Source organism: Rhinichthys klamathensis, unplaced genomic scaffold (genome assembly GCF_029890125.1).
Source record: "Rhinichthys klamathensis goyatoka isolate OS25496 unplaced genomic scaffold, OSU_Roscu_1.1 h1tg000123l_1, whole genome shotgun sequence".
Classification (NCBI taxonomy): Eukaryota; Metazoa; Chordata; class Actinopteri; order Cypriniformes; family Leuciscidae; genus Rhinichthys; species Rhinichthys klamathensis.
The window spans coordinates 322,940-339,066 of NW_026606660.1; the positions used below are offsets into that span (position 1 = coordinate 322,940).

At 42.5% G+C, this 16,127-nt stretch overlaps 1 protein-coding gene across 1 annotated transcript in view; it reads right to left on the reverse strand.

Moving 5' to 3' along the window:
- trappc12 (trafficking protein particle complex subunit 12) overlaps window positions 1-16,127 on the reverse strand; it is a 55,055-nt gene that overhangs the window by 14,928 nt on the left and 24,000 nt on the right. The window contains exons 4-7 of the mRNA XM_056255840.1: window positions 11,002-11,115; window positions 5,192-5,330; window positions 2,513-2,625; window positions 2,340-2,412 (exon numbers count right to left, since the gene is read on the reverse strand). Of these exons, the coding sequence (XP_056111815.1) occupies window positions 2,340-2,412; window positions 2,513-2,625; window positions 5,192-5,330; window positions 11,002-11,115 (439 nt within the window). The remainder of the gene's footprint in view (window positions 1-2,339; window positions 2,413-2,512; window positions 2,626-5,191; window positions 5,331-11,001; window positions 11,116-16,127) is intronic.

Consider the following 16,127-nt stretch of genomic DNA (forward strand, 5'->3'; position numbering starts at 1 on the left):
GACCACTGGCTGGGGAGCGCTGAGACCAACTGACTTAAGACCACTGGCTGGGGAGCGCTGAGACCAACTGACTTGAGACCACCGGGCTGGGGAGCGCTGAGACCAACTGACTTGAGACCACTGGGCTGGGGAGCGCTGAGACCAACGGACTTGAGATCACTGGCTGGGGAGCGCTGAGACCAACTGACTTGAGACCACTGGGTGGGGAGCGCTGAGACCAACTGACTTGAGACCACTGGCTGGGGAGCGCTGAGACCAACAGACTTGAGACCACTGGCTGGGGAGCGCTGAGACCAACTGACTTGAGACCACCGGGCTGGGGAGCGCTGAGACCAACTGACTTGAGACCACTGGGCTGGGGAGCGCTGAGACCAACGGACTTGAGATCACTGGCTGGGGAGCGCTGAGACCAACTGACTTGAGACCACTGGGTGGGGAGCGCTGAGACCAACTGACTTGAGACCACTGGCTGGGGAGCGCTGAGACCAACAGACTTGAGACCACTGGCTGGGGAGCGCTGAGACCAACTGACTTGAGACCACCGGGCTGGGGAGCGCTGAGACCAACTGACTTAAGACCACTGGGCTGGGGAGCGCTGAGACCAACGGACTTGAGATCACTGGCTGGGGAGCGCTGAGACCAACTGACTTGAGACCACTGGCTGGGGAGCGCTGAGACCAACGGACTTGAGACCACTGGCTGGGGAGCGCTGAGACCAACTGACTTGAGACCACTGGCTGGGGAGCGCTGAGACCAACTGACTTGAGACCACTGGCTGAGGAGCGCTGAGACCAACGGACTTGAGACCACTGGCTGGGGAGCACTGAGACCAACGGACTTGAGACCACTGGCTGGGGAGTGCTGAGACCAACTGACTTGAGACCACTGGGCTGGGGAGCGCTGAGACCAACTGACTTGAGACCACTGGCTGGGGAGCGCTGAGACCAACTGACTTGAGACCACTGGCTGGGGAGCGCTGAGACCAACAGACTTGAGACCACTGGCTGGGGAGCGCTGAGACCAACAGACTTGAGACCACCGGGCTGGGGAGCGCTGAGACCAACAGACTTGAGACCACCGGGCTAGGGTGCGCTGAGACCAACTGACTTGAGACCACTGGCTGGGGAGCGCTGAGACCAACAGACTTGAGACCACTGGGCTGGGGAGCGCTGAGACCAACTGACTTGAGACCACTGGGCTGGGGAGTGCTGAGACCAACTGACTTGAGACCACTGGGCTGGGGAGCGCTGAGACCAACTGACTTGAGACCACTGGCTGGGGAGCGCTGAGACCAACTGACTTGAGACCACTGGCTGGGGAGCGCTGAGACCAACAGACTTGAGACCACTGGCTGGGGAGCGCTGAGACCAACAGACTTGAGACCACTGGGCTAGGGTGCGCTGAGACCAACTGACTTGAGACCACTGGCTGGGGAGCGCTGAGACCAACAGACTTGAGACCACTGGGCTGGGGAGCGCTGAGACCAACTGACTTGAGACCACTGGCTGGGGAGCGCTGAGACCAACTGACTTGAGACCACTGGCTGGGGAGCGCTGAGACCAACAGACTTGAGACCACCGGGCTAGGGTGCGCTGAGACCAACGGACATAAGACCACCGGGCTGGGGAGCGCTGAGTCCAACGGACTTGAGACCACTTGCTGTGGAGCGCTGAGACCAACAGATTAGAGACCACTGGGATGGGGAGCGCTGAGTCCAACGGACATGAGACCACTGGGATGGGGAGCGCTGAGACCAACGGACTTGAGACCACTGGGATGCCAGCTGCTCGCACCAACATCAGCGGTGGATCCGCCACACTGGATGCCAGTCTTCTCCGCCCTGAGACGTATCCAGTGGCCAGGGTGGTACAGGCCGATGGTGTATGTAGCAGCCAAGCTCTGCGGCCACCATTGCAATAGGTGCATAGCCCCATATATATACAGTATTTGCCAACTATATTTGCCCCCCCCCCCTTAAAAAAAAAAAAAACATAATGAGAGCAGTTTTCTTTCTTGTGTTAACATTTTTTCCTATTTTCTCTCCTTAAAGGAAGTTCAGGCATATGGAAAGGATTGTATAATTTAGAGAGCTTTTTATTGTATGCATTTTTTTATATCAGTGATTGCAAGATGAGTCATCAAAAAGAGAAAGCCTACAAGTGTATATCTGCTAAAAGTCTATGATGTAATTAACATAGGCATCCTACCAGATACAGAAGCTTATAAATAACCAATTTGAAGGGTGGTGAAAATGAGGATGAGTAAACAATGAGTTATTTTTCATTCTGTTTGTATTTGACATGCACTAGGTCTAGAGGAGAGATTTCAGTGGTCTGTACCTAGTCTGTTGTCCTGTGTGAGGTTCACCATACTCCCGTCCTCAGCTAAACCCTCCTGCAGGTTACTCAGAATCTGTGAAAGGACAAGAACAGAAGTTTTACAACCCCAATTACAGCTATGCTAATTAAATTTCAGAGCAGGTGCAGCCAGTGAGGTGTAAAGTTCAGCTCACCTTCTGACAGACGCTCTTTATTCTGTGGAGGCGGTCCAGAGTATCCTGAGGCTTCTGCAAATACTGAGGTAGCTCTGCGTGCAAAACACGCATGGAGAACGGCACCATCGAGCCTAGGCCATCCGAGACAGAGGCATATGAAACACATTTAGGGATATTAACACTAATGCATAGTCTTTCTCTTCTGCAAAAACTAACAAGCCCACATTTTCCATTCTTGCTTCTTTTTCTGTCAATACACTGAAGAATCAGACTCCATGCTGGTGAAACGAGCTTTGATCACACCACTCTTTGATATCGGGATGGATCCTGTAACGTAGACCTGGGTCTGAAGAGCTTCAAATTTCACCTGACCGACTGCAAAAGGTTTTTATATATTGGTATGACTGGAAATAAAGCTCTGTTGGGTAATGGGCTGATATTATGATTGCATTTGAGAGGGAACTAATTCCTGGATTTGCACAATCATTTGAAAGATACAGTCCCATTCAAAAGTTTGGGGTCGGTAAGATTTTTTAAATGTTTTTTTTTTTTAAAGAATTATTCGCCAAGGCTGAATTTATTTGATCGAAACCACAGTAAAAACAGTAACACTGTGAAATATTTAAGATAATTGTGTTTATTTTTCCCCCCACATTTATTTTTGTCCATTTGCTTTCTCACAGAACAAACACAAAACAAAGAACAACTGTGACAACTACAAAAACTAAGAACTAAAAACTAAAAAAAAACCTAAAAAAAACAACCTAGAACAGCTGAAGGACAAATGCATACAAAAAAATCCCCATCATTGTACAGGTAATTCTGTAACATAATACATACTTGCAAATGTATAAATTAAATAATAATAGGACTTTTACTACCATTATAACATAAAAATAACATTGATAATAAAATGATCCTGAGTATTGTCAGCCATCTAATAAGACTTAGTCAGAGTTTTAATTACACAATCAGTGATTACAGATAGTCATCACTTACTAAAATGATTTTAAATAAATTATAAGTATAATAAAAACAGAAATAAAAATCTTTTTATAACATTATAAATGTCTTTACTGTCACTTTTGATCAATTTAATCAGGGTTTCCGTTGTCCGGTAATTAGCGGACATTGGCCGGGAAAAAAATTAAATGTCCGACAAAATTAAATCTCTCCGGTCAAATTGTCCGATTAAAATGGCCTAAAAATCCCGCCCCCCTAACACAATCTGAATTTGAGAATAAGCCTAAAATGTATAAAGCAAAAATACACTGAATCAGAAGGATTATTTGCCATTTTACAAGCATTGAGTCTGCGGACACCGCTCCTCTTATCGATGCCGTAAGCCTGTGACTTGATGCCCTCGCTGTCATGACAGCGCTCCGTGGCTATGGAGGATTGCATTTCTCCACAGCCTGTGAAGTCCTCATATGTGATTTCAACGAAATGTATCCAGTAGCCTAGGGATGCTCATTTCAAACATTTATTTTTTTTATTTATCAAAGAGTTTATTTTAACGTGCAAAGTGCAAACAGATCAACAACAGAAAAGATCAACAACAGAACCTGGATTCAGATCAAATTTTCACGCACCTGCTGCATTTCTGACAGTGACAAAGGAGAAAAACAGAATAAAATAATACAAAAAAAACCCCCATAAAATTGGCCAACACTAAATATATTTTTTTAACTTAAATAATTAACAAATTAAGATGACAAAAAGAAAACACTGAATCCGTTTGAACGAAGCTTTAAAAAAAACGGCTTTTTTTTTTCGTTAAATAAGATTTTCGTTAAATATAAGCCCTACCTCAATTCCCACCGAGATGTTTTTATCTCGATGCGGCGCGGACACGCTTGGAAAAACGAGCGCGTTGCACCGTGACCGCTTCGCTTCCATTATAAGCGCGCATTTGAAATAACGAACTTGAGCGCGCAAAAGACGTGATATGTGAACAGGCCCTTACGCGGCTTATGCGCATTGCAAGTTGTGGAGAGACACTGGAAAGTTTTGATTTTAACTCGGCAACTGCACAATTCAGCGCTGCAAAACAGCGTAAAAAGTTGCCTAAAATGACGCGAGACAATGTTATAGGCCTAGTCATTTGTTTGTTCCAGTTCATTTGACAAGGAGTCATTTCACGGTGGCCAATTTAAATGTTACCAGCTAAATGAGACATACTGAGAGTGTATAATTAAGTTTGCTTGAGTAAAAACAATAGGCTACTATTCAGATATGTTATGTGGGGAAGGGGGATTGGTTTGTTGAACTATGAATGTGAAACCATAGTAAAAACAATTGGCGTTGATTGACGCCAATCGGACGATCATGTTTTTTTTTTCCGTCTATTTGAAAGTTAGGCTAATAAACATGTTGCATTCTATACGGCCTGATTATGTCATTTTTTAAGTTACATAGCCTGCCTCCAGTTTTCCTCAACTTGACTAATTAAGAGGCGATATTTGACCGGCATATCATCAAAATGTCCGTAAAATGAAAACTCTGCCGGTCACTTTGACCGGCACCATTTTTTTTCTAGCGGAAACTCTAAATTTAATGTGTCCTTGCTCAATAAGAGTATTAAATTATTTAAAATAATAAAAACTAACTGACTCCAAACTTGTGTAGTGTATGGGAAGCTGTTCCAGAATATCTTAATATCGCCTTGCACCTTAAATACAGTTGAACAACTTTTACCTCGTCTTCCAGGGTAAACCGTCGGGTAATATTCGTAGTAGAGGTTTGGATGGTCAAGATCCCCAAAGGGCTCAAACTCCAGTTCAGCGTTCTGGAAAAGGTTGAGCTTCACCAGAAGAGCAAGACGCACAAACCACAGCTGTAGAGACAAAAGAGGTGTCTGCTTCAACAAAATTATGCAACATTTAGCTCTTTCTGTAAGTGAGTTGTGCAATGCTTTGTGATGAAGATTCCAGACGAGCTCTTCTCTGCAGAAGTGCGTGTGGAGATCAGTGTGGACATCAAAGCGAGCGGGGGCTTTGACACGAGCCACGGGCCCGTCAGCGGGTTACTGTGGACTGAGTGGGAGTCGGACGCCAGCTCAAACGCTGACAGCTCTGCTGCTTCACATGTTTATCAGTGTGGGGAACTGAACAAGGCTCTAGGGCTGGGTATCCACAACAATTTCATCACAAGCTTGCTATTCATTTAAATTCTGATCTTGATTCGAAATCCAATTATATATCAAGTACATTTACATTTACATTTATTCATTTAGCTGACGCTTTTATCCAAAGCGACTTACAATTGCTATATTTCAGAGGTCGCACGCCTCTGGAGCAACTAGGGGTTAAGTGTCTTGCTCAGGGACACATTGGTGTCTCACAGTGGATTCGAACCCAGGTCTCTCACACCAAAGGCATGTGTCTTATCCACTGCGCCATCACCACCCCCATGTAAGTACATTACATGTCAATTTTTCGCAAAGAAAATGCTGTAAACTATACCAGGGTACACTGTCAGTTGGTATATTACTATAATATTTAAGTCATTTGTAAATGTCTAAATTGCTCATAAGGCAGTTTTGATAAAAATAACATTATAATAATAACTTTTTAATGGAAGTAAATTAATGACAAATGTCTTTGAAACATTGAAAAAAAATGCATTGAAGTGCTTGCATTTTAAAGGGTTAGTTCACCCCAAAATTAAAACTCTGTCAGTAATTACTCTCCCTAATGTTGTTCCACCCCGTAAGACTTTCGTTCATCTTCAGAACACAAATTAAGATATTTTTGATTAAATCTGAGAGCTGGATCTCTCCTCCATAGGCCTCTTAAGGGATCGAAACTGGCCGGCCCAAAAGTTATGAAAGACATTGTTAAAATAGTCCGAGTGACTACAGTGGCTCAACCTTAAGTTTATCAAGCGACGAGAATACTTTTTGTGCGCAAAAAACAAACGAAAATAACGACTTTATTCAACTATCCATTTCCTTCTCTGTGGGCCTCGAGATTTCACGTAGTGTAACAGCGCAGCGCTTCTGTGTTGTAAGTCAAACGCAGGCTCACTATTGGCCGACGCTGGTCATGTGTGTGATGTGTGACGTGCAACACAGAAGCTTTGCGTAGTTTCACTACGTGAAATCTTCTGTGCTTCCGCGTTTATCAATACGTCATGCATCGGGTCAGAGGTCACCAGAACTAGACTAGTGTATGGCCGCGGAAGTCATTGATTATAGTTTATAAAGTTATAAATATGTTTATTTTTCATACAAAAACACATGGCGTCACTTCAGAAGGCCATTATTAACCCTCTGGGGACCAGAAACGCGCGGGCGCGTTTTGCTCGTTTTTTTTCCACATAGCAGAAAAATAGACTTAAAGTACTACCATCATTTCTGTTCATATAGAGTTAAGAAATATGAGAAAATAATCTGTTAAATGTCTACTTTTTTATGTGCCCACATACAATCGAAATAAAATATTGTGCTTTTGTAAAATAAAGAAAATAAACAGGGTGTGCGTTCTGCCTCTCAGTCACCGTGAACTTTTTTTCTGGAGCACGTCTCTAATCTTCAACACAACTCAGCTTATACTATTCACCCAGCCATAAGCAATATATCTTTTAAATCGTTTGAGTTTGTACTTTTAAATGATCCGATTCAAAACTAAAATTAATATTCTCCGTTTATGTTATCTATATAAAAAGAGAGACGTGTCAGCCCGTCTCATTATCGTTCTCTCAGCTGATTATCCCTGGTAATGTGACACGCCCACGGAGAGCACGCGCTATTCAAACGCAAATGTGAAGCAACACATTGAGACGCGTTAACGCCCATAAACTCTGAAAACACACATTATTTTTTAGTCAGATTAATCTACTGTCGTCTTGCGCGGCTATATGAGGAACAATCCTGGGACATTTACCACTGGGTTTATTTTCACTGCGAGGATGAACAGATTCAGCTGAGAAGTAAGTGTTTTTTGCAAGTGCTTTGTTCTAATCGCGATATAGAATAACGTAGTGTCTGTAAACGGAAAAATAGCGTACTGTTAAATGTGAATCATGTTTGTGTGTGTGTGTGTGTGTGTGTGTGTGTGAGTTGGTTTATGTGATTTATGAGGACACAAATTTGTATAATGACATGTGTATTACACTGGTATTACAACTTATGGGTGGTTTATGAGGACATTTCAAAAGTCCTCATAAATCAAATGGCTTAAAAAACATAAAAAACAATGTTTTATTAAAAAATTAAAAATGCTGCATGTCTCCTGTGATGGGTAGGTTTAGGGATAGGGGCAGTGTAGGGGGATAGAATATATAGTTTTTACGGTATAAAAACCATTATGCCTATGGAGAGTCCTCATAATGCTGTTGCACCAACATGTGTGTGTGTGTGTGTGTGTGTGTGTGTGTGTGTGTGTGAATGAATGAATGAATGAACGCACAGATACGCACTGTTACAGACTAAATAACATTTCGTTGACTCGTTTTGGATAAAGTTTTTACTCTAAAATAGACATCAAATAAGCTTTTTTTAGGAGTTTCTGCTCATATGTTAAATATATAGTATGTTTTGTCAATAAACTAATCAACTAAGATGTTTTAGTGTTTGTTCAAGCTATCAAAATAATGAATCCTCAACTTTGAAATATGTATGATCAAACTAAGACATTTATGGAGAAAGACAATTTTCTTTTCAAGATGTTTCCAACTCTAACTTTGAACTTTGAACTGAAATAAAACCATGTCTATACGGTGAAGGGTGTGTGATAGAAGTGTCCAGACTTATGCACCCTGTATTTTCCTTATATAAATCCAAACAATCTAAAAGCCATTCTTTTTTAAATCTCCTCATTCTTTGTGCAAGGCTCCTGTAATGATATGGCCTGATAGCACCTAATAGGGCCATTATGGGGAGGGTCTTTGTCTTTCTCAGGTGTGAAATTCCACACATATTAATGAGAGACCACGCCTCCTCGCATAAAGCTTTCTCAAACAAAACACGTCATTAAAAATGTAAAAGACTTTATTGACTTATCTGAATGAGTAGTCAGGATGATTCTCACATAGTTTTGGAGCAAATATTCTAGGCTATGTGATACAATTTTCAAAAGTCTTGTGAAGAAATAATCAATATGTGTTTTGTGGTCTTATTTCAGCAACTTTCATTTTTATTTTTTTCAATAACCACGCATAAACATTATTCTATTAAAAATACAAACATGTACATACATGTTGCTCACTCATCATGGTAGCCAAGTTTGTGCTATATAGAGTGAATTTACACCTTTGCCATTAACATGTTTATAAATAACTGAAAAAAGCACAAATGTCAGTGCATGTCAAAACATCCCAAGGGCCCCAAAAACACTCTGGTCCCCAGAGGGTTAAAGGAGCTGTATGTAAGAAATGTATTTCAATTAATCATAAAATGGCCCTGATATATCACTAGACATTAAGAAATCATGTACATTTCAAATACTTATATCACTGACAACAGTAGTCCGGCCAGGATATTGTCATTTAAAAAGTGCAGTTGCAGCCCTCAACTGATGTTGATGTTGTCATGTTGTGTTTTGGTCTGATGCTCCACCCTCCACCTATCTACCAATCACGAAGTCAGTAGTGTTGCGGCATCCGGGTTGCCAGCTCTTCTCTAGTTACCACAGCTGCAGCTCGTCACGTTCCTGCTGGATCCTGCAGCCTATCTGGCAACCTTGAGTCAGGGGGGAGGGGGAGGGGATACACCACTCTACAGTAATTTGAAAGTGATTGCAGTACCAGTTTTGGCCACAATCTTACATACAGCTCCTTTAAAGGGTTAGTTCACCCAAAAATAAAAATGATGTCATTAATGACTCGCCCTCATGTCGTTCCAAGCCCGTAAGACCTCAGTTCATCTTCAGAACACAGTTTAAGATATTTTAGATTTAGTCCGAGAGCTTTCTGTCCCTCCATTGAAAATATATGTCCGGTATACTGTCCTTGTCCAGAAAGGAGATAAAGACATCATCAAAGTGGTCCATGTGACATCAGTGGGTTAGTTAGAATGTTTTGAAGCATCGAAAATACATTTTGGTCCAAAAATACCAAAAACTAGGACTTTATTCAGCATTGTATTGTCTTCCGGTTCTGTTGTGGATCCGCGTTCAGTGACGCTGCTGACGTAAGACGCTGCTGACGTGTGTCTGGTGAGTGTGTATTCGGGTTCAAATAAATATGGCTGGGCAAAAAAATGCAAGTCTTCCTCTGTGTGGAAATCATAAAAAACGAAGCTCGGGCGCACCAGACACACGTCAGCAGCGTCTTACGTCAGCAGCGGCACTGAACGCGGATCCACAACAGAACCGGAAGACAATACAATGCTGAATAAAGCAGCTTCAAAATACCGAAGGCAAGACACAGCCCGACAAATGTCTTCATCTCCGTTTTGGAGACAGGGTTCCACTTCGAGTTGGTGACCGCGCGTCTTTTCGGCGCGTGCGGTGTGTGTGGGGCTGTTTACACCTGGCCACTTCACGCGTTTTCTGTGATCGTATAGCTATCCGATCGTGAAAAGACCAGGTGTAAATGCCCTCCGAGACGGATTTGAATCCGATCGCTCAAACCACTTCAGGAGGAGGTCTGGGCCGCATTCCAGACGAAACTGGACAAGTGTAAATGCATCTGGTTGTTGAAACCACATAAGTAAATTTTACTCCTCCCAAAAATGCTAAAAGATAAACGTGTGAGAGCGTGTTATAGGCTATATGTCATGTTATAGTCAGATATGACGACGCTACTGCGACACGACGCATCACCTCAGATGAGCAGCTGAGCATCTATTCATCAAGCCAACGCGCCGCAAACTATCGCAAATCAAAGTGAAAGTAAGTCCCAGACGCTTAATTTGTCGGGCTGTGTCTTGCCTTCAGTATTCTTGCCTTTGCACACGCCTCTGTCGTTGCCATTTTCTCGCTCGCGTCTCCAAAAAAAATCCCAAACAAATGCACGTGTATAGCTGATTGATTGACGTGATTTTTAGCGAACTACAGTACATTTGGGTGGTCACGTGGTCTTTAAAAAATCAACAAGACCCACCTCATGTGTATTTGAACCAATGACAGTGCGTTCTATGCTGCCAGCGTCATGAAAAGGATGACGAATACAAAACGCTGCGCCACGCAGCAGCCGGCAGGAGGTTCAGAGTTGCGCAACGCAGTAACCGGCGGTAGATATAATGTTTCGGCACGCAGCATCCGGCACAAATGGGTTAATGACATAATTTTCATTTTTGGGTGAACTAACCCTTTAACCCTCTGGAGTCGTATGGAGCACTTTTATGATGGATGGATGTGCTTTTTAGAGCTTCAAAATGTAAGGTACCATTCACTCCCATTATAAAGCTTGAAAGAGCCAGGATTGTTTGGCTGAAAGAAGAAAGTCTTACACACCTAGGATGGCTTGAGGGCGAGTAAATCATGGGGTGATGTTCATTTTTGGGTGAACCGTCCCTTTAAGCGCTGGGCCGCAGCCCTGTAGAGCGCACAGGTTGTGCTCACCTGTAAGGAGTCAGTGGTGTGTCCGGTGGGCTGGCCGCTCTTGCCGTAGCCCTGGCCGTGAGCCGTCAGCAGTCGTCCCGTCAGATCCACGGACGCCCTCCAGTTCTTAGTGCTCTGTGGGCCGAGAGAGAAGATGAAGACATTAAACAAACAGCTGCTCGCTCAGGAGGAGGCGCGAGAGAGACGACAAGGTCACTGTGAGCACTCGCTTTACATGACACTGGCATTAGTTTCAGCAAGACTTTCGTTTCAAAACTTGCATATGTTGCAAAAAATAAATAATTGACTGCAATACAAACTAGGGACAGACAAATTAGGCTTGGTTTTCCTCACATATGGCGTACTGTAGATTAGTTTTTTGGGTGGCAGGCACATTTCCCTGCAGTGGATTTGATCACTTTGCACATATATCCGATTTGTTTTTCAGATCTGATCTTCAGTGTCTGCAGTGTTATTTTGCATGGATGAAATTGTGATCCGTTTGTTAAGACAATATCAGTCAATATCCGGCCTATATCTCAGTCGGGCCAATGGTTAAATTTTTACTTGCCCTGCTATACTTTTCACTGGCCTTTTTTGGCTTGCTTAGTTGGGTACATTTAATTATTCAACAATATTTTTGATCTGCCTTACTTCAGGTGGACAATGACGCAATTTTATTCTAGAAACAAACTTCTTGTATTTATTTTCATGTTATCACTGTGAAGATGCTTTGAAACAATCTGTATTGTAAAAAGCGCTATATAAATAAAGATGACTTGACTTGACTGGCCCTACTTTTCACTATTATTGTTTTTGACTCATTGTTTTAGAATCAACATTGTATTCTATTAAATAGCTTATTATGACACCATATTTGTAGACCATTGAAATTTCACTATTCTCTAACCTAATTTTGATACCACAGCAAAAACTACTAGCCTGACAAATAAAAAGTTCTGAAACAATATAAAAGACAAGTGAAGAGTCAGTAATAAAATAAGAACAAAAATACATAAATACGAAACATTTTCTGTGTTTGTATTTGTCCGTATTTGTCCTGAGTATTTTCTCCTTAAACTGCAGTGAACCAAAGACAGTCTCAAAAACACGGTTTGAAATCGCTGGTGTTTCTGACGTCTGACGTCGAGTGAGTGAGTGAGTGGAGGCGGGGCTCATTTGCATATTCATAGAACCGAGTATACTAAATGAGGCAAGGGTGTCGACTTACATTCAAGATATTTTAAGGCATGAAGAATGTTTTTAAAGGAAAAAAAAATCATATGTAATTTTGGTGTTTAAAGATGAGTTTTAAGGGATAAAATGATTGACTACATGGGGACTTTAACAATTAATCCTTAGGTTAATCGGTTACACTTATTTTATTTTAAGGTAATGTAGTTACATTGTACTTACTCAGATAAGTACTGAATATAATTGTATAACTACATGTACCTATTATAGTTACGATTCGGAAATAGGGTTTGATTTAGGGTTATTACGGTAACTTGAAATTATGCATAATTTACTGTTATTGCGTGCAACTACGTGCACTATATTCCAAGACTTCTGAAGTTATTTGATAGCTTAATGTGAGGTACTAATGAATATTTAAGTCATTAAGTTAAAGTTAATGGCAACTCATCTCTCCTCAGTCATTCTCCATTTAGCATTCAAACAGTGCGTCGCGTTCGGGTATTACAGTCAACACGATGAAACTCATTTCAAGATCAATGTTCCCATTATTATACTGTATTTGTAGATTAAAGTCTGCGGTTTTGCACTAAATTACTTTATTTTGTTAATTGCTGTTTCTAAATCATGTCATCTTTCTACCTAGTGTCTATATAATACAATATAATACACTATGCATCAATATCTCTTCCCTTTTTGCTTTGAATTTATCAATGCGAAGTGCTGCTTGCTGACTCCATGTTGCTTCAAGCGCATTCTGCGCAGTTTTCATATCATAATACTTTTGCACAATAAAAGGTTATTAACAGCCTATCTTGTTCTGTCCTATCTATCATATGTTGCTTCCTCATTAAAAAGCTGCGTTTAAAAGAAATGTCTTTTGATTTTATAGAATATATATATTTATATATACAGTATATATATATATATATATATATATATACACTCACCGGCCACTTTATTAGGTACACCTGTCCAACTGCTCGTTAACTCTTAATTTCTAAGCAGCCAATCACATGGCGGCAACTCAGTGCATTTAGGCATGTAGACATGGTCAAGACAATCTCCTGCAGTTCAAACCGAGCATCAGTATGGGGAAGAAAGGTGATTTGAGTGACTTTGAACGTGGCATGATTGTTGGTGCCAGAAGGGCTGGTCTGAGTATTTCAGAAACTGCTAATCTACTGGGATTTTCACGCACAACCATCTCTAGGGTTTACAGAGAATGGTCCGAAAAAAGAAAAAACATCCAGTGAGCGGCAGTTCTGTGGGCGGAAATGCCTTGTTGATGCCAGAGGTCAGAGGAGAATGGCCAGACTGGTTCGAGCTGATAGAAGGGCAACAGTGACTGAAATAACCACTCGTTACAACCGAGGTATGCAGCAAAGCATTTGTGAAGCCACAACACGCACAACCTTGAGGCGGATGGGCTACAACAGCAGAAGACTCCACCGGGTACCACTCATCTCCACTACAAATAGGAAAAAGAGGCTACAATTTGCAAGAGCTCACCAAAATTGAACAGTTGAAGACTGGAAAAATGTTGCCTGGTCTGATGAGTCTCGATTTCTGTTGAGACATTCAGATGTTAGAGTCAGAATTTGGCGTAAACAGAATGAGAACATGGAACCATCATGCCTTGTTACCACTGTGCAGGCTGGTGGTGGTGGTGTAATGGTGTGGGGGATGTTTTCCTGGCACACTTTAGGCCCCTTAGTGCCAATTGGGCATCGTTTAAATGCCACGGCCTACCTGAGCATTGTTTCTGACCATGTCCATCCCTTTATGGCCACCATGTACCCATCCTCTGATGGCTACTTCCACCATGTCACAAAGCTCTAATCATTTCAAATTGGTTTCTTGAACATGACAATGAGTTCACTGTACTAAAATGGCCTCCACAGTCACCAGATCTCAACCCAATAGAGCATCTTTGGGATGTGGTGGAACGGGAGATTCGCATCATGGATGTGCAGCCGACAAATCTGCGGCAACTGTGTGATGCCATCATGTCAATATGGACCAAGCTCCCTGAGGAATGCTTCCAGCACCTTGTTGAATCTATGCCACGAAGAATTGAGGCAGTTCTGAAGGCAAAAGGGGGTCCAACCCGTTACTAGCATGGGGTACCTAATAAAGTGGCCGGTGAGTGTATATACAGTATGTATGTATATATATATATATATATATATATATATATATATATATACAGTATATACTGTATATATATATATATATATATATATATATATATATATATACACATATACACACACTATATTGCCTTTACATGCACATGAACTTTAATGACATCCCATTCTTAATCCGTAGGGTTTAAGTTGGCCCACCATTTGCACCTATAACAGCTTCAACTCTACTGGGAAGGCTTTCCACGAGGTTTAGTAGTGTGTTTATGGGACCATTCTTCTGAAAGTGCATTAGTGCGGTCAGGCACTGATGTTGGACGTGAAGGCCTGGCTCCCAGTCTCCGCTCTAATTTATCCCAAAGCTGTTCTATCGGGTTGAGGTCAGGACAGTCAAGTTCCTCCACACCAAACCTGCTCATCCATGCCTTTATGGACCTTGATTTGTGCAATGGTGCCCAGTCATGTTGGAACAGGAACATCTCCAAACCATTCCCACAAAGTTGGGAGCATGAAATTGTCCAAAATGTCTGGGTATGCTGAAGCATTAAGAGTTCCTTTCACTGGAACTAAGGGGTCGAGCCCAACCCCTGAAAAACAACCCCACACCATAATCCCCCCTCCACCAACTTTACACTTGGCACAATGCAGTCAGGCAAGTACCGTTCTCCTGGCAACCGCCAAACCCAGACTCGTCCTTTGGATCGCCAGACAGAGAAGCGTGATTCATCACTCCAGAGAACACTTCTCCACCGCTCTATAGTCCAGTGGCGGCACGCTTTACACCACTGCAACCGATGCTTTGCATTGCACTTGGTGAGGTAAGGCTTGGATATGCGGCTGCTCGGCCATGGAAACCCATTCCATGAAGCGTTCAACGCTCTGTTCTTGAGCCAATCTGAAGGCCACACGAAGTTTGGAGGTCTGTAGCTATTGAATCTGCAAAGTTGGCGACTTCTGCGCACTGTGAGCCTCTGCATGCGCTGACCCTGCTCTGTGATTTTACGTGGCCCACCACTTCGTGGCTGAGTTGCTGTTGTTCCCAATTGCTTCCACTGTGTTATAATACCACTAACAGTTGACCGTGGAATATTTAGTAGTGAGGACATTTCACGAATGGACTTATTGCACAGGTGGCAACCTATCACGGTCCCGTGCTTGAATTCACTGAGTTCCTGAGGGCGACCCATCCTTTCACAAATGTTTGTAGAAGCGTCTGCATGCCTAGCTGCGTTATTTTATACAACTGTGGCCATGGAAGTGATCTGAACACTTGAATTCAATGATTTGGAGGGGTGTCCAAATTCTTTTGGCAATATAGTATATATGTGTCTATATACACTCACCTAAAGGATTATTAGGAACACCTGTTCAATTTCTCATTAATGCAATTATTTAATCAACCAATCACATGGCAGTTGCTTCAATGCATTTAGGGGTGTGGTCCTGGTCAAGACAATCTCCTGAACTCCAAACTGAATGTCAGAATGGGAAAGAAAGGTGATTTAAGCAATTTTGAGCGTGGCATGGTCGTTGGTGCCAGACGGGCCGGTCTGAGTATTTCACAATCTGCTCAGTTACTGGGATTTTCACGCACAACCATTTCTAGGGATTATAAAGAATGGTGTGAAAAGGGAAAAACATCCAGTATGCGGCAGTCCTGTGGGCGAAAATGCCTTGTTGATGCTAGAGGTCAGAGGAGAATGGGCCGACTGATTCAAGCTGATAGAAGAGCAACTTTGACTGAAATAACCACTCGTTACAACCGAGGTATGCAGCAAAGCATTTGTGAAGCCACAACACGCACAA